Source organism: Psittacula echo (assembly GCF_963264785.1).
Source record: "Psittacula echo genome assembly, chromosome: 1".
Taxonomy (NCBI): Eukaryota; Metazoa; Chordata; class Aves; order Psittaciformes; family Psittacidae; genus Psittacula; species Psittacula echo.
The window spans coordinates 105,074,743-105,094,549 of NC_137735.1; the positions used below are offsets into that span (position 1 = coordinate 105,074,743).

Below are 19,807 nucleotides of genomic sequence, written 5' to 3' on the forward strand. Positions count from 1 at the left end.
GATGATTGTAAATTAGTTTCTTAACTTTCTAGTCCTAATGAAGTGGAGAAGAATAGTCTTATGTATAGATTCCCTTCTGCAGTTCCATGTCTATATGACTTGAAACTCTTGAACTGTGAGCTTGATTTAGGAACGTATATCTGTAAGATTCTTGTCATCTTAGGTCTGATCCCATTTAGGAGACTGAACTTCTATTTATTTGATTAAGTGAGGATTTCACTTAAAATCTGAATATGTGAAGTGATTTTACTGTGTATCTCATCAACAAGTTGGAGCTTACTCCAGAGCTTTGTGGCCTGTGCCCTTTTCTATTTAATTTTCTTTGTGACCTTCTTTCGCAGTGGGAGGCATTTACACCGTGATCCAGACAAAAGCCAAAACTACAGCTGATGAATGGGGTGAAAACTATTTTCTGGTTGGTCCCTATTTTGAACAGAATGTGAAGACTCAGGCGGAAGCATGTGAGCCTCCAAACCCTGCAGTTAAGAAGGCAATGGACACCATGAAAAGCCAAGGGTGTCAGGTAAATCAGATGTGCTACTGCTTCCCAGGGCAACAAAGCTGACTCTGAGGAGATTACAGTTTTGGTTAATGCTCTTGCCATTCCGCTTGACACAGCAATCCTGGTCAATGTCACAATGGGGAAGCCTCAGCATTCACTGTTAGAACAGCAGAGTCAATTCATTAAAGGTTATTTTTGAGGAAGAACCAGTTTATCCAATTACAGGTTTTAACTCCAATTATAGGTTTTAACAGTTATTTATCTGCAAGTCTGCTTAATTGGATTAATGACTTATTTATCTAGTCTCTAAATACAGTGATATTTTAGTAGATAATATGACCTTACTTTGACTGGACCCTTACATTTGGTGTTCTTGTGCTGGAGAGAGACAAGTGTTCCGCTAGCTCACATTTTTTCTTACGTAGCATTGATTTGAAAGCCAGAAAGGGACAAACCACAGGGTGACTTAAGAAAAGCACTCAATTGACAAAGAATCTCCTTCCTCAGATCAATGCAACTAGCTGTCTGTTTCCCAGGAAGAGAGGTTAAACCACAGCACAAGTATGAATTCATGTGTTTCCCACACAATTTTTAACCATTGTTTTCTCTGTGATCTCAAACTTCATAGCCTTTATGTGACTCAGTTTCTTCAGTAATCAACTAGGAATAAAATTCTTAATAAAGCTGATCTGCTGAAAGGAATACAATCTGCTGTGTTGATGGGCAAGCTAATAAGCTGAAAGCAGCTGCAACCTTGAGGACAATTGATTGCCTGAGAATAGGTGGAATTTGCTAAATTCCACACATGCTAAATCTGATCTCTTTTCTTGAAAGTCCTCATCAGAGATTAAGAGCTCACCTCCACTCTGATTCAGCAGTGAGTCTCCCAGAGGTGCTAGTTTGCAGGAGGAAAAATTGTCTGCTTATAATGTACATCAAAACAATATGAAAAGCATTGAGAGGCAGGCACAAGGAAGCATTCTTACAAAGTTCTGTTGCTGGAGGGCATGGCATATTTTAATGTAGAAACTCGTAAAGTTCTTGGACTGCCACCAGCCGTGGCACTGTCAGTGTGGTATCTCCCTTTGTAACAACAGTTCTGCTATCAGGATCTAATGCCCCATATCATGTAGAAGTGTATTGCTGGATGTATATACACAGCTTGGGAAAGTGTTTGTCAGGGGCATTAATGTTGTGGGATGCTTGCATTGTTCAGGCAGAGATTCAAACTAAAAGGTCTAATCTAACTGACATTTCTTATTTCTAAACAAATTTTCATAAGTGATTTGATCAAGTTCTCCATGTTGCCTCTGTTACTTAAAAAGAGGTATCACTGCAAGCTGTGTAACATTCCTTTGTTTAGAAAACAGCTAAAGTTTGTGGGGCAGATTAATTGAAATGCTATATATGCACTTCATGCTGTTTAGGCAATATGTTCAATTTAATCAGCCAACTCTGCCTGCCTAACATACATTGTGTTGCTGGAGTATTCGTATATGGCAGCAAATCTGTCCCAGGTATGTCAAGTATAGCTTTGATATCTAATAATGATGCTGTATTTTTCAGGAGCCGCACTCATTCTATTAACATTTATGCCTGGATTCTGCTTATGCATCACAATATATCCCTTTAAATCAGGGGACCTAGGAACACTTCCAAACTTCTCAGGTCACGTGTTACTTGCCACAACCTGACTCCATATTTAGCTGAAGTCTGGGTTCACACAAACTTCCTGCTTTTTAACCTCATTTTCCTAAATAAGGAACCTAGATAACCTGAAATAAATACATAAGGAAATGACCTTCCTTCACACACCTGTCTTTGTCACATCCTGTATTTTTTGTGCAAACAGGTCTAAGAGCTTTCATCTCACTGTTTTCAAGACCTGATCTCAATTCAGCACACTGTAGCTGTAGGGCTGGGTTCAACCTCTGGTATCTCAGGGAGATAAAAAAGTGATTTTTTAGAGAGAGATTGAAAAAGTGGATAGAAGATTCATCCACATGGAGTATAAGCTGCACCAGCCTCCCTGTAGTGCCTTGTTCTTCCTAGCTAATATGTCTCTGCTACTATAGCCTTTTTGATGGTAGAATTAAAATGAAATTTGAATGTGCAGAGCGGTGCAATCTGTAATGTGGGCCTGGCTGTGTTGTGTTGCCTTATGACAGCTCAGCTTGCTCCTCTGGTTGGGCAGGTAGTTTATATCAGTGAAGTTCTAAATACTCTTAGAGATGTTTAACTATATCCATGCAGGTAAAGCAGGAAAGCTGTATTTTTAGGTTGATATGGTTTTAGGTATTATTATACCTTCTGATTGATCCTTCCTTCCAGTCTGCCAAATGGCAACAACTGTGCTGCTTGGGTGGAATGAGGAAATGTCATGGTACTTACAGTTCCCAAGCACCTATCCTACAAAATCCATCACTGGTAATCTAACATAAATGGCAAAAGACTGGTGACAAATCTTAGTGAAAAAAAATAAGAATTTTGAAATGAGAATAAAAATGGTATAGATACTCCAATAAGACCTCCGTGTCAACCTAGTCTTCCTAAACTTTTTTTAATGGAAAAAAAGTTCACATTGTGACGAAAATCTGAAATTAAAATCTTAAAAACAAATATTCTTAAAGATTGTAATTTCCTTTCACCCTTGCCTTTGGTCCAGTATTACTCCATGTGTTTTGCAAGGAAAAACACAAACCTTAGTTATGTAGAACTATGATCACATATTCCTTATGTAAAATCTTGAGATTTGATGGATGAAAATAGTTATGCTAACTGGCCTTTACATTCACTGTAACATTTTCTGGTTATATCCCATAGGTCTTTTTTGGAAGATGGCTGATAGAGGGCAGCCCGTATGTCTTACTGTTTGATATAGGATCAGCAGCTTGGAACTTGGACAAGTGGAAAGGTGACTTTTGGGATGTCAGCAACATAGGGATCCCTTTTCATGACAGAGAAGCCAATGATGCTGTGATTTTTGGATCGTTAACAGCCTGGTTTTTGAAAGAGGTATAGTTTTTAAATCTAGAGGTTTTCAAATTCCAACCTTGTCAGCAGGGCAAAACCAAAGCTTTGGTATGTGCTTCCTACTCTCCAGTTTGAAAATTGTGATTTTAAGGAAGTTGACATCAAATTTGTATTTAAAACTTAAATCTTAATTGGTCATTTAACTATATTTTTTCTGGGAGAAGGGGGTGGGGAGGGGAAGGCTCCCTTATGTGAAATCTGCTGTGTCTTTAGTGTCACTTCCCCCTCTGTTTCTTCTCAACTCCCTTATTTGTCATCAGATGCTCTTACAAGTAGGATCTCAAACTCCCTTTTTCTCACCTATGGTAGTTAAGTTGTCACACTCACAGACTGTCCTTGAAGCTAGTTAGGCCATATTTCAGCAATTAGATACTACCTTGCACAGTGAATATAGATAGAAAGCATTAATGATTGCACTGTGACTTCACATGCGACTGTATCACAGCCTACCTAAAAAGAGGAAACTGTTAATTTGCAGAATAATATGTCTGTCATATTTTCTTATCAAACGAGAGTTTCAACAGCAGAAGAGCAAGTTAAAAGAAAGAGGAGTGACTCTGCTCCCCAACACTCTAGGAAAGATACTGTTCTGAGGCACTAGTGAGGCACATGTGCTTCTTGACTTAAGAATTAGAGCTTGATGGGAATCAAGACACATGACTGCTTAAAACACTGTACTGCTTTGTCATGTGAAAGAAAGCAAGCACATAGAGCAAGGCATGAAAAAAGAGGTTTCTGCAGCTGGGATGATGGGCAGGATATAATGTGTGTTTACTGTGTTTTTTCAATTGTTTTCAGCTTTCCTGTCAGTTTGATGACAAGCCCAATATAATTGCCCACTTCCATGAGTGGCAGGCAGGAGTGGGTTTAATATTGTCTCGATCTTGGAAACTTCGTGTGGCCACAATTTTTACTACTCATGCAACTCTGCTTGGGAGATATCTGTGTGCAGCCAGTATAGATTTTTATAACAATCTTGACCAGGTAAGAGACATTTTTATCATTCCATCTTCCCACCCCACTCCCCCCCAGCCTACTTATTAATTCTTGCAAGTCATAATAAGTCCTTCTACTTTCAAGCTTTTCAGGTTATGCTTAATTTGTAACTAGCAAATGTAAGAAGTATTTTCCAAGTTCAAAAGACCCACATCTGTTTCTTGGAATTTCTGAAGACTGTCTAGTGGTTTTGATTTTCAATGTTCTATTTCCACTTAAAGCATAACACAAATCAACATTTCAAGAACCCAGATGTCTTTAGCACTCCCTTCAGCAGAAATACATTACATGATCTAGGATTTCTAATATGGTTACAGACAAACTGCATTCAAGATTATTTTGCATTCCAGCACTTACTGAGGGTAGAGGTGGTTAAAAGGCTAAAACAACTGCCTTATTCACTGTCCCTGCATTTCCTTGGCTAAAAGCAGTAAAGAAAATTACTCAGTTGGCAATTTTCAATTGGATGTTTGAAGCTTGACACACTCTGGAGCAGTATCTTCCAAAGACAAGGTCGAAGTAGTAGCATGCTACTGGCCTTATTCAGAAGCACAAAATAGATTGTCATTCCCTTGTACTTCAAGGAAACACCTTCTCCCTCTTATTTTTTTCTATTTCCTTTTCTACCAAAGGCAACTACTGAATCTGCTGAACACACTAAGAGTAAAAGGCAGTCTCCACTCATTTATTGCTGCGCATAAACGTTGTGTCATGGTAGTGTGTAGGGGGAATTGTCTCTGCCTAAAATGAGGTAACTAATATAGGTGGTTACTCCTACTAGGTTTGTATCATCAGTGGAGTTACACTGGCCTCTTCACAATTAGCATAAGGCAAACATCCTCAGATTACCATGTGAAAGATCTGTCTCCATCTATCACCTAGGAAAACCAGTCTCCTAAATTATACGTTTGTTAGATGCATTAATGAGGCAGCATGAATAACTTGGTCATGCTGTCTAGGAGTCTAGACGTTCCTACTTCTTCATATTCCCCTTACGTGTAGATGTGCAAAATCTAACTTTAAAGTCACATTAAATTATTTTTCTCTGGGCGGAGTTAGATTAAAAGAACTAAAACCATGTTGTTTCAGGTTTAACGCTTAAGAAAATGAGGACTTTTCAGCAGTAACTTTGTTAATTCACCCTTGATTCAGTCTTATATAATTTTTGTAAGGAAGCCATAGGAAAAAATAACAATTAAAAAAAGGGCATTTAAAATGAGAAATAAGAGTTAATAAAAAGAGAATGCTGATTGTTTTACAGCTTGATGCTAAAAAGACTGCCAGAGCCTTGCCTTTCTTTTGTAAAGTAAATCCTAAAGAAAATTTTTCTTTGCTTTTTATTCTTGTTAATTTGGAGAGCTACAAGTAGTCTGGCCAAACAGTCTGCTTTTCTCAAAAGTAACTTATTTTTCCCTTCATGATAACCTTGAGTGCCTCACCCTTTCTTTGTGTCCTCAAAAGAATATGTAATTACCTTACATCTGAGCAGACTTACCTATTTTAATGTATTTCTAATATACCCACAGTATCCATATCACTCTTACTGTTGACATGACATGGCAAATTTCACACGATAAAGTACTGTCCATCTTTCTGCAAAGCTTCACAAATTCCATTGGCAACTATCAGCTGCATCATAAATACAGAAATTTCTATTCAGATTTTTCTGTATTCTAAGAATAAAAGGAATGAAACATACGTATGTATACGGAATGAAACATACATATCAGTTGAAAATATTACTATAAACTGCTGTAAATAATATTTAAGAGAGGAAATTTGTTGATTTTTAGGCCATAAAGCTTTATACCCTCTGTGGAGTTATTGGCATTTGAAGGTACTAATAGATGAAATGATGCCAAGCTGTTATACTATGAAATGCTTGTAGGGTGCTAAAGCTCTTCCTGACAAAGCTAACTTCTAGTAGGAGATCAGATATCTTAGTGAGAACTCCTTTGGCTATTAAAATGTCAATCTGGCCCAAAAGTCAGCTAAGAAACAAGAGAGGTTGATCTAGAGTACAGTAATTAAATGGTGCATATAGCTATGTATTCAGAAACTAGTCTTGTTGCTGTCTTCTAGTAGTAAACTAGTAAGGTCAAACACACAATTTTCCCAGTGAAAAAGGCTCTCCAGGGCTTACTAACGTTAAATCTTTGGATGAGACTATACATATTTAGAGTGTGTCATCCCCTCCCACCCCAAAGTATTAATAGCTGTTTTTCCTGTTTCAGTGTTATTGCATAAGTATCTTCCTTTAAAGCAAAATAATGATTGACTTTAAGTTCTCACTTTTGATCAGCGTTTCATGGTTAGAACAGGATTTTCACCAGCTTTAAGCACAGCAGCTGAGATAGATGGGAAGGATGCAACTGTAGTATGTGCTATGTCAGATATCACAGAAAAAATGGTTGCACACAAAGGTATGTGCTGAGAGACAATCAGGCATGTTAAGCGCCTACAGAGAAAAGAGGAAACCTCATGTTCCATTTTCTAGTCCCCACTACAGTCCCCAAAAAGCTGGCTTAGAATGCCTTCTAGAGAGAGCTGTACTCAGCCTTCTGAGGCCAAGTGGTTTTCTGTAATGTTGAAGGATTCAGCAGGGGGATCCACAGGCAAAACCATGGCATGATTGATGACTGATGAAAGATATTTACCTGGCATCTTCACAGACTTTCTCTCTCCTTCGGCCGTGCCCTGGGTGTGCGTGACCAGTGTGTTGTTCCTCACCATAGTATTTCCTATTAGCCCTGACTCTAACACACTCCCAGTTTGTCCTCAACTGTCAGTAGCCCTCCCTGCTTTGCACACACAGAGGCATGCATCTGCATGTGCCCACACAGTGCAACACTATTCCATGTCAGCGTTAAACTACCCCTGTACAGGACCAGAAGATACTAGATGAGTTGAAAGATCCCTTTTAAAAATATAAAGGATTACTGAGATGTTCTTTCTTCCTCTGGATTCCACAGTGGAAAATCCCACTTTAATTCACCTTCCTAGCAAAGCTCAATAGGTGCCCATTGGCACAAGTATGGAAGGTACAAATGTGTTCTCTGAAGTAAGCCAGTAGCTTTAGAGCAGAGGTCAGTAGCTTTAGAGCAGAGAAGACTTTGTTCCAAGTCCCAGCCTACTTGGAGCGAACGTCAATATCAGTGGTCATGCAGAGGCCTGTGTAATGCAGTGTGGGCTGATGTTTTCTCTAACACTCCAGTGAACAAAGAACTGAAGTCACCAGCCCCTGTCAGGTGATAAAACTAGAAGGGCTCTATGTGGTCTTCTGATAGGCCTCGCAAACCTGGACCTGTGAAAACTTGACCTTCAGCCTTACTAGGCTTTTGGGGAAAAGGTAAGAATGACTTCATGAAGGGTTGCCACACTGCGATGCATGATTCTTTACAGTCTGCCTAAATCATATAGAGGCCTGAAATGAAAGCTACCAAACCCCTTGGTTTCATGAGCTGAGGGCACATGCCAGCCTGTAAGCTGTAAGAAGATGCTTCCAGGGGGACTGAAAAACTAGTCAATCTAGTAGATTAGAGCTGTAAATTGCTGGAAGATAAGAGAATCCACTATGGATGTAAGACTGTAATGTTGTCTGACTCTTGACCTCTTTCTGAGCCATTTGCTCTTAGCCTTAGTTGGAGACAAGATCCTGGTTCTTATACAAAATTACTGTAAAAGATTATTCAGTTCTTATAGCCTTAATTCATTAATTAATTCAATAATTAATTAATTGGACTGGGAGAAATTTAGCTGCTTCTGCTCCAGCGGAAACCCTTAGTGTGCAGCAGTGCGTGGTGAATACTGTTGTGTCCTCAGCAGCATTTAACAAATAACAGATGGTCTGAGATAAGAGGAACACTGATGCAATAACCAGCAATTGAACAGCAATTCAGTGTACATTTTTGTTCCTAGATACACATTTAATTCACTGATTTAAATCACTGGAGGAAGGAAGGGAGAGAGAAAGAAAAGAAAAGGAACAAAACAGAAGGCGACTTGCATGGTGTCTGGTAGAGTTTGATACTTTTATCTGCTTTTAAACATCTGAAGAACCATGGGTAAACAGCTGAGTCAGGGCCTGCTAACTCTACCTACAGGTTATTGGCTCTTCCGAAGTCAATGTTTTCTGATTTCAGTAACAAGTAGGTTATGGTATGAGTTTATTTCCCAACAGAAGTTTAAGAAGTTTTGTGCATAGTCCAACTGGCAGTTTATTTTTTCTCATCCTCCCCATGTCCAGTGTAGCTTCTAAACTGGTGAGGGTAAAGTTATGTTTGTGGCCAAGGTAAACTGAACCAAAATAGCTAATCCAGAAGGTAAGAAGTTCTGTGGAAAAAGTTCTGAGCCTGTGGAGCCTTTTCCTCTTCAGGAAGAGCTGACTTCTCAGCTGAAGATAAAGAATATTACTCTTTCATTGCTTTCCTTGTTGTTTAAAGGGGCTGGGGATTTTTGTGGGGTGTTATTATTATTATTATTTAGTTGGTTATTGGTTGAGGATTTTTTGTTAGGGTTGGTGAGGCTTTGGGGCTTTTTTGGGTTTTTGTTTTGGTTGTTGTTTTTTTTCTTTTTGTTTGGTTCTTTTTTTTTGGGGGGGGGAGGGGTTGGTGTTTTTCTTCGTTAATAGATAAACCAGTCCAACACCTTTCCTAAACTGACTGAGAGACACTGATGATTCAGGCTAGTTCATAGGTGAATAGACAGCTATGTTAAGAACAGCCTTTTTGGCAAATAATTTAACTTGATATATCATTTGAGAGGTGACCATCTGTAATGGTTTTGTGGATTACTGGCCTGGCATAATAGAGAAGTTTGTAGGATTCAGCCTCTGCTGCTTCTTAGTAAAACATCACCTTGATTTATAATGGAAAAAATGACAAGAAGAATAAAAAAAAAAACCCTATTCTCATTCTTCATTGTGTTTTTACTTATATAAGTTTGCCCTGCCAATGTGTAACTCTTTTATTTAGACCTAGCAGCATTTTACACTCGAGTTGTACAAGTCTAGCTGAATACAGTTTGCAGAATGATGAGTTCTATCCAAGAAGTCTAATAGAAAAAGTAATAAAATTCCCAATGAAAATAAATAGTCAAAAGCTTTTATGCTGGCAATATAGGAACACAAGCTCTCATTCCACTTAGTGCAGTACTGTCACGGCTGTCACTGAGCTCACTGTTATGCAAAGCTGATCCGCTTTGTTAGTGCAGCAGCTAATGGAAATCTGACTTAAGCCAGGAAGTGTAAATTTCATTCTTTTTTGGCATGGCAGAGCTACCAGAAGGAAAGTTCTATTTCACAAGATAACAATAAGTGGGAGTTAAATTTGATGCAAGCTGGATTTTAAAAAGAGTAATTCTTACATAATTCAGACAATGGTAGCCAGTGAGATTATGCCAGAAGTGAAGATATCTCCATTCTACCTTTTGGTTGATAGGAATTTGAACTTCAGGCCTATTTCTGACTGTTTCTGACTGCAAAATCACTTTGTGAACTTGAGCATGCCACTGATTTTAAAGACGAGAAGAGATCATTCTCTACCCATAGTCCTCAGCTAAACATTCATGCATCAAATCTATACCTTTTATTTGAGCTGCAAACTGCTTACTTTGAGTAGATAATGTTTTTGTAAGGTTCAAGTGGTCAGGGGAATATATATAATTTATGCAAAGGTGTCACGAATATTTAATTGTCAGAACTATGTATTTTAATTCCAGTTTGAATTTGGTTTAATTTCCATTCATTATGCTTTTCTTTCTTTTTCTTTATGAAATCATAGTCTAGTATCAGTACCTAGAGATTGTGTGCAGACCACGACAAATAATTTCCTGTTTTCAGAAAAGTAAACATACATTACATTACATAGCTAATATAGTCTTTCCTTCTTTTCCACTCTCAAATCATTCTTCTTTGTGCTTTTTTAAATCCTTTGCAATTTGTCTGTATCATTTTGAAGTAGGAATGTCTGATTTGGATTTATTACTTCAGTGAAGTTAATCTGTTTGCAAGAGAGACATAACACCAGTATTCCATAACTGTTAGATATTCTCTTCTTTCTGTATTCAAAGGCCTTAGTTGTCTTAGAATGTCATGCTGGATGGTCCAGTGATTACCTGTTGTGCCCTCTAACATGCTAAATTTTAAGACATGAATAAACTGTTATGCCCATCACATGGATCAATAGAAAGGACAGAAATGAGCTGAATTTTTTCCTCAGAATCGCATTGCAGCAAATGCAAATTTTACTCTAAAGACTTATGCCTGCGGAATATCTTCCTGGTTTGTCTTGAGATTAGAATGGCCTTATAAGGGAGGCATTTTCCCCTCTAATCCTTGCTTTCCTGTAAATTCTAATAACCTGCTTGGTTTCTAACAGTCAGAGTAGGAGGGGATCCTCACTGGGAGCAGCAGTGGAACATTTACAGGAAAGTAAATATTGAAGTCATTAGTCTTTAAAAGTCACTGAGTAGTAGTTGCACTTGATGATCTTAAGGGTCTTCTCCAATCTAAATGATTCTATAAACAGTTAATCTGACTTAGGCCTGTTTTTTCTCTTGATGCAGCTTTTATTTGCATATTTGCTAGTGTTCCCATTTGCTGATAACAGCAAACAAACAAAAGGAAGCATGACACACTTCACGGACACTTTGCTGAATGTGAACACTATGGAACATGTTCACAGGTGCCTTAACTAAGGTGGATGAGCATCCAGGCAGCAGACCCAGCTGCTGAGCAGAAACATTAGTTTGGGGGTGAAGAGCAGACTACCTGCACTGGTGTTCTGCTTCATTTTGGCCTATTTGCTCAATACAGTGCCATGCCCCATGATGCCTCTAATTCTGGAGCTAATACTGTCACAGCCAGCTCAGCTGTCTTTGCTGTGTGGACTAAATTTGTCTCCTGCACTGTCTCATCAATTAAGTTCCATTTAACCTGCCCTTCAACTTGCCCAAGGCTTATTTTCTAAAGTCATTCATCTAGCCTGCTCAGAACTGCATGGTGTGGTTTCTTACTCCACGCTGTAAGTGAGGTCAGAGGCCAAGATCTTACTTTACTGGAGGAAACTGTAGGAAAAGAAGAGCAAATGAAATGTGAGAACACTTTCCTCATCTAATCGCTGTTAATAGACATGGAATTATGTACCTTTGACAAAGCATGCCAAAAGTCATGTAAACGTGTGCAAAATACAATCTTTCCCATTTCCAGAAGATGAAAAAATGAATAGCAATGAAGAAACAAACATCAAGATGTGTATGTGTTAAATGTGTAAAGTGCTTTCGTGCAATCAAAGTAATATAAGCTAGCAGGAAATAAGCCATAGTGCTTTGAATGATCCTTTTATGAATCTTTCTCCCAGTAGTGTTGGAGAGGGTTTATCTATGGTTAGTAAACAAGTCCCAAATGTAGGTTTTAATTTCATTTTGTAAAGAATCCGTTCTTTGTGAGAAAGGGAAAAGAGAACAAAAAACCTTTAAAAGTTTGGCTATTTTAAAATTATTTTTAATACAAAGTCAGAAGTATTTAAAAAAACTTGTATAGTTCTGTGTGTGCAGTGGTACCCCATCCCGTTTGTGTGTTTGCCAAAGAACGGTCCCATTCTGTATCTTTTTGCACACAGAATGGCTGAACATTCATAATGATTTTTGGTTTTGTTATTCTTCAATAAGCAGCTTTCTACCTTGCTTCCAGCATGTAAGTAAGAGTTCGGTTCTGAAAAACATACATGTGATTTTCTTAAGAGCTGTTTTGCAGCATTAATCAGTGGCATCTTATGCTCCAGAAATGTCAGTGAATTAATTTGCCACACTCATATGAAGACAGGTAGCTACATCATGCAGATTTTTTTAGTGAAGCTTCTATTAGAGTTAGCAATACCAAATACTTTATAACTTCAGAGCATACGTACAGTGGATTTCAGATCTAGATGTGAACACTCAACACTTTAACAGGTCAGACTGTGACACTCTAAAGAGTCAAAATAGTTCACCTTTATTTTTCTTCTCCCCTACCCTCCTGCCCTGTGCTTTTTCTACCATTCAATTTCTGTGACAAATGAGGTATGTTCTAGGGAAAAGATCTTCTTTTATGACATGATTGTGTCTCAAAATTCTCATGGGAAATGTGGAAAATACAATATATAATGATATAACTGAAAGATTGTATCATAATGAATAACGTTATGTGGTAAAGCATATTTCCTACCTAAAGATTCTTCCTAAAAATCTCTTTGGCAAGCTTAGAAACTTTTGTCATATAGGATCATCAATATCAAAAGAAAGCTTCTGTCTTTTTGAACTTTTCATCTAAGATTTTTCAAGACTTCTTTTCTCATCACGTTAGGGTGGCATTTTCAGTTTATATAGTGGAAACCACTTGCCCACCAGCAGTGTAGCACCACTGCAAAATCAAGAGTGCTTGGTCGATAAAGCACTTCAGTTTCTTAGCAAAACAGTTGTAAAAAAAAAAAATAAAATATATATATATATACACACATACCTACCTAAGTATAAATAAAAAATTATTTCCTTAAATCTTGTTCCCCGAAATGGCTCACATTTGCTCAAATTTCTTAAAATATGTTCTGTGCCAACCTTGAGCATGTAAAAAGTTATGATCGAAATAGCTTTATTTGTGGCTAAGTTCTAAAGTACTTAAAGCAACATGCTGTGGCAAAGGTCAGATAGTCCTAACTATAGAAGGTGCTGTCTGCCCAGCCTATACAAGATACATAGTAATAGCCCTTAAGGGAATCATCATTCAAACATCAAGTAACTTTTGACACAACAAGCAAAGTTTTTACGACAAAAAAAAGAAAGTCTAAGTAGGTAAGTATGTATTCCTCATATTCCAATAATGGTTAAATCTGTTATGGTCAAAGAAGTTACAGAGTCAAATGCAATCAAAATCAGACTGCATCTAGCATTAGGCAGTGATAATGACAGACCTCATTAAGAGTCATTGTCACTAGCCATGTAACTCACACAGTCTATTTGGTGCCCCTGCTGTTGACCTTAGGAGGTCAACATTTCTGTTCCCAGAAGTGAAACATCATGTAAGACAAAGAAGATTGTAATTTAATTGTAACCATTGACACTCTATTAGCATTACTCTTCTTTAGACAATTGCACTTTTTTGTGTAATTGCACAATTACTCTTTTTTTAGATATTGTAGCAGTTTTGCAGTGGACATCATTAGTGAACATTTGAACCTTTAAGCATGTGCTCAGTAGATACTGTGCATTTTCTTCCCATCAGGATAACATAAGCTCAGTAAAAAAAAAAAAAGGATAACTGCAAGGTTTAAAGGTAATTCATAAATATTTTGGTATTTGGGGTTGCCTTATCTAGCAGTTTAACTTATCTCTGCCTCTAGAAATTAATGGAGTTCAAATTGAAGTAAAAAGAGCAGTAAATAACAGTGATAAAGCTGGAGGAAGAACATCTCTGAACATCTGAAAATATCTCATTTCCTATTTTCTTTGTTCCCTCAGGATTTGTGACTGAGTCCTTACATCCTACCTCTCTACCACAACTCCATTTCTCTCTGGCCTACCCATGATCCCCACTGTTTTACACAGTCACCACATTCTCTCCTCATCCCCATTCCTTGTTTTTACTCTCCCCTATACCTTCAGATACCAGCAACTTCGCCACTCTCCCAAGTTTTCCAACAAGCTCAGGCAAGATGCAGCAAGACATATTGCCAGCCACCAGGTCAGATAGCACAGATACTTACCTTTCACAGGATCAGTGAGATCATTAATCTGGGTCTCCTTCCATTGCTAAACTGCCATTTTTTCATGGTCGTGCAGGAATTGTGACCTCTCTTGCTCCTTCAAACTCTTTGAAATCATGGTAACAAGTCTGATGAACATATCACACATGTCTTACTTTTGTTTGTTTTATTATTTAACAGTTTGACATTGACAAGGAAGCAGGAGAGAGACAGATTTATCATCGGTACTGTATGGAACGGGCATCTGTACATTGTGCCCATGTGTTCACCACAGTCTCACAGATAACAGCTGTAGAAGCAGAACATATGCTTAAAAGAAATCCTGGTAAGACTTCAGTTGTTTTCTTCAAATCAAGTTCAGCACTATTTAATAACTGCTTTCAGTACCATTTCAGGAGAGCATTAGTTTAACTCCATGGATGTCAGGCTTTCTTTGCAAAGACATCTCAGCTTCAGGAGATTTGCTTATAGCAAGGTTTCCAGTTATGTTGTTATATTCAGGTCAACTGGTGAAAGCAGAAGTTGGAACCTTTGTAATACATTTCACCAGCTTTTACAGTGTGAGATTTGTCGCTCTGCTAGCAATGAGTGATATAATCTTTTAGAAATGTAGCAAAAATTTTAATGTGCAAAACAATGTTATATGAGTTCTGTTTTCCAGTGCTAAATCTGTTTCACTTTCCCTAATATGGTAGAGATCAGAAGGCAAAAAACAAACTGTAAATCAATACAGTTCATTTCCTTGTCTCTCTCACAGCTAGGAGTAGCAGTGTAGTCATGGTCATTGTGATCCTAGGACCTAACTGTGAGAAGTTTCATAAACAGATATAATATTTCCTACTAGACCAACCACTACAGTTTGAAAAAACAGCAGAGATGTGCCCAATGGTTTGTCTGACTCTTCCTTTTCTATTACTGTCATAAAATATGGGACTTACCAATAAAACTGGTTGTGTTCCACGCGTGAAGTTTAAATAAGGTCATGATCCCAGTTTGATGTGTCACTAAAGTTCTTTTTAAATCAGCACAGTGTTTTATAAGGATAAGCCACAGTACTCCTTCCAAGGGTAAGCATCATGGATAAAAAACTGCACAACAATTTTGATTCTATTTAGCAGGTGTGTTCACACCTTAGTTGGTTATTTTAAGTATAACAATGCTCAAATGACTTTGGGGTTTATTTTATTTGCTTGTTCTTTGTAGATTTTTTTTTTTTAATGGAAATTGCAGTGGTAATCATAGTTTGGGACTGTTATCCTTTTTAACTTCAATGCTTCAAGCCACAGTGTAGTTCATGCATAAGGATAAAAGTGCTGTCCGTTAGATCCTTTGTCTCATTCCTGGCTGTCAATAAGATGATGAACTTAGAAGATTTTTTTCCTTTATTTTTAAACATGACAAAAGTAATGTAAGTGTTCAGTCATCTAATCTGGGATATTTCTGAAAGGTCTTGGTTGCAAAGCACTTGATCTTTGAAAACCAGACTTCTGAAGCTATATTTTATTGGCATGAGGCTTCTCCCCAGAACAGCTACTCTTGGAAATCATATTTTATATTTTGGGATTTAAGGAAGCTGAAATGAGTCTGAATCCAGTTTGAGAGAGAAAATCTGCAGACTGCTCACAGGTAGAATGTCAGTTGAAGGTAAAGAAAATTCCATGCACAGAGATTCACAGGCTTGAGGTTTTCTTTTAATATGCTTTCAACTTTGAAGAAGCCAATTAAATATATATGATGTTTGGGTTAAAAAAATTGTTGACACATGTCATGCTTCATATTGACAGAGCTGGAAAGAAATACAACAGGAATTGTTACCTCAAATCCTAGGAGGAAATTTTAAGTAGAAAATATGTTTTGGTGGGCATAAATTCTTTAATAGTTTCTTTGAATCATAGACCACAGGATAAATTGTTTATGAGTCTATTCTCATGCTATTTATTCTCTCTGAAGTTGTGAAATCAACATAGACATTGGCTGCTCAGAAAGCTCAGCAATCTGTCTGCAGATCGTTAAACTTGTATTCTGCAAAGAAATGTGAAGACTGGAAGAATGTGTACGCTTCTCAATCCATTTTAAAAATAAACTTTAAAAGGGGGATGCAGAATTGGCACAATTAACTTTTATTTGCATTTGGATTTATTCAGATGTAAACTTTGTAACGAAGTTGTTAACTAAAAATAACTGAGGAAATGTGATATGTAAAGCAGTCTCTGCTACTTCTCATTAATATTAAACTTGGACACAAATTATAGATCTCAACACTTGGAAAAGCCCCTTTATAATTCAGTAGGCATGATTGCACAGGGAGCTTTTTTTTTTTTTGCACCTGGGCAAAGGCCGATTTGCCAGTTTAAACCTAACAGAATGATTGCTTGCATTATGCTGTTATTATTTGATCAATAATTCATCAAAATGTATTTGTCAAAAGCCTGAGTATCTAATATTAAACACGTTTTCTTTGACCTATCATGCAAGATTCTGTCAGTGATCATAAGGTACACTCCTGTGATTTGGATACTGATATTATGGGGTTTCTAATATTTTCATTCAGTTATGAAACATAGTTCTCATTAGCAGTAAAGAAGACTTTGAATCAGAATTCCAAGACTCTTGGGTATCTTTTAAGATCTAGATCTGGACTTTGTTCTGTATATATTTGATTAAAAAGTATGAGTCAACCCTGAATCTTAGTAACTTATCAAAAGAAAATATCATACTGTGCTCTGATTACTTTAATCAATGCCAGTTTCTTTACTATAAATACTGAAGTCAAATCATCCTGATCTGACCTACTTGGGAAAATTTTAAAACAAAAATGTCATTAATTCATTAAACAACAAAAAACCCAAACTAAAATAGGAACAAAGGTCTCTTTCATTATTTCTTCCATAGGGTAAGGACACATTGCCTTACATGTATTCAAAATATTATTATATGTTGAGCAGAAATAGTGAAGTGGGTGCTTTGGGCTCTGATATCCCACAGATATGTTCTGTATCTCAAAGGCATAAATAAGAGATGAACTGAGACCTAATCCTCATGAAAGGGTAAATGAAGCTACAGTTGAATCAAAGAACATTGGGGTAGGTTATATGCAGGCTGATGACGATGGGTAAGAGTATCCAAAACTCCCTGATAAATGTGAAAGTGTAGATGAAAACTGGCCAGAAATACAGTCACGGATTCTTACTTTATTGGAAAGAGCTTGCAATTATTGCAGTCCCAAGGCTATGTCCTGCATGAGCCAGTTCTGGACAAGAAGCAGGTCAGAGGAAGAAGATATGTTGTTGGTAAAGACAATGGGAAATGGAGGGTGCTTCTGCTTTCTTCACATACCCACTCATATGAAGCCACGCAAGTCTCTGTTCAAAGCAGCTCCTAGGGCTAGGCAACAGAAGATAAGGACACAAGTTTTCTTGCCAGACCCACTGTCCTGGGTTCAGCAGCAGCAGCAGCAGTCAGTTTTTCTCCTTCTTAGTAGCTGGTGCAGTGCTGTGGTTTTGACTTTCGGCCTGGGGATAATACTGATAAAGCCGATGTTTTCAGTTGCTGGTCAGAATGTTTACCCCGACCAAGGACTTTGTGAGTCTCATGCTCTGCCAGGGAGGAGGAGAAGCCGGGAGGAAGCGGGGACAGGGCACCTGACCCAAACTAGCCAAAGAGGTATTCCATACCACAGCACGTCATGCCAGGGGATGTAACTGGGAGTTTCCCGGAAGGGCACGTCCTCTTTTCTGTTGGGCTCTCTTTTCCGGCGGGCGGTATCGTATTCTCTTCCCTTGTTAGTTCTCTTATCATTATTATTATTGGTGGCAGCAGTAGTGATTTGTGTTATACCTTAGTTACTGGACTGTTCTTATCTCAACCCGTGGGAGTTACATTCTTTCGATTCTCCTCCCCATCCCTCTGGGGAGTGGGGTGGGGAGTAGAAACTGCGTGGTTCTAATTTACAGCCTGGGCTTAAACCACGACACCCACCAAGACTCTCCTTTCTTGTAACTAAGAACCAGATCCTAAGGGTCTGAGAAGTAAAGATTTCCTGGTCAAGGCTGGACTTGTAAGTTATTCAGTGTCTAATTTTAGGAGAAATCCAACAGATTATTGAAGGGAGGTCTTTTTAAAAAGATTTCTTACATTCTCCCTTTTCTGGTAAATCCTCAGAAGTCTTGACAGAACAGACCTCTCATGCCATGCAGTGATCAAGTGCATAGTACAGAACAGTTTCTGCTTTCAAGAGCAGTGGTTGAGCTGGCAACATTGATATCAAGAATAAAGAGGTATATTGCACAAAAAACATATGGCTAAATGGAGACATTACTTAAGTCTTGATTGGACAAAAGGGCATGGGGGATATCTCACTGTTCAGCATGATCTGTGCTAATTTTGAGTACAAGTCAGGGTGGTACTTGAACACTTCAATGTGGTAGACAGTGGAGTGCCACATGCAAAGATTTGTGGAGTAAGCTGGTGGAGACCATTGTGTTAGTGCTGCTCCCCATCCATGAGTAATAAGAGTACATAACCATTCACATACTAACAGCTGAAAGACATGTTGGTTCTTTCCTTAAAGATTTCTCAGACTCTGAAGATGTCTACCTCTGTGTTTTCTCTGCTTTTCCAGATGTTGTCACCCCAAATGGCTTGAACATTAAGAAATTTTCAGCAATGCATGAATTTCAGAATTTGCATTCCATCTACAAAGCTAGGATCCAAGAGTTCGTTCGAGGTCATTTCTATGGGTATGCTTTTACTTTTCAAAACTAAGCACTGGTTGTCCAACACTATTTAAAGCAGGAACCAAAGCAGGAAGACTAACAAGTACTTCAAAAATGTTACCAACTTATTGTCTGGGATTTATCAGTCAGAAGCTAAAGGGATTTCAGACCCCAGTTCTAACTCTGCTTAACAGATTGTGGGATCAGGCAGAAGGTCTTGATTTTTTTTTTTTTTTTTTTTTATTTACCCAAGCTACAGTTTATCAGATTAAAGTAGTAATTTTAAAGAACAGCAGAAAAGCCTCACTTTCATTATTTTCTTGGGCTAATAAGTTTCTCCAGAATAGAAAGCTGTTGTGTGTTTTGCTTTACTGTATCTTGAGAAATACTTCGTGCTTTTCTGTCTGTTTCCTTGGTTTCAGCCACCTTGATTTCAGTCTTGAGAAGACCTTATTTTTCTTCATTGCTGGGAGATACGAGTTTTCCAACAAAGGAGCTGATATGTTTCTAGAAGCCTTATCAAGATTAAACTTTTTGCTGAGGGTAAGAAAGTTTCTGCAAATGTAGATAACACAGAGCTTATATTCAAACTTAGCATACAATGGAAGTTACCTGCAAGAATTTCCATGCCATACCCTGGTTCGTAGGAAATTAATTATGGGATATTCAGAGTTTTCACGAAGCTCTCTCCCTGAATCATCAGAGTATATAATGATTTCAGGCTGCTTAAAAATAAGTGATTACATAATTCAAGAAGTTAATCCATGGTTATCTCCCTTGTTTTTAGAGAAAAATACTGAAAATATGATTAAGAATTTACCCTG

The 19,807-nt window shown here is 37.8% G+C and overlaps 1 protein-coding gene across 1 annotated transcript in view; it reads left to right on the forward strand.

Annotated features, from left to right (window-relative positions):
• Nucleotides 1–19,807, forward strand: part of GYS2 (glycogen synthase 2) — a gene marked incomplete at both ends in the record, with an annotated part of 42,721 nt that overhangs the window by 8,690 nt on the left and 14,224 nt on the right. The window contains 6 exons of the mRNA XM_080634299.1: nt 342–523; nt 3,326–3,517; nt 4,334–4,519; nt 14,449–14,593; nt 18,890–19,007; nt 19,406–19,526. Coding sequence (XP_080490425.1) covers nt 342–523; nt 3,326–3,517; nt 4,334–4,519; nt 14,449–14,593; nt 18,890–19,007; nt 19,406–19,526 — 944 coding nt within the window. The remainder of the gene's footprint in view (nt 1–341; nt 524–3,325; nt 3,518–4,333; nt 4,520–14,448; nt 14,594–18,889; nt 19,008–19,405; nt 19,527–19,807) is intronic.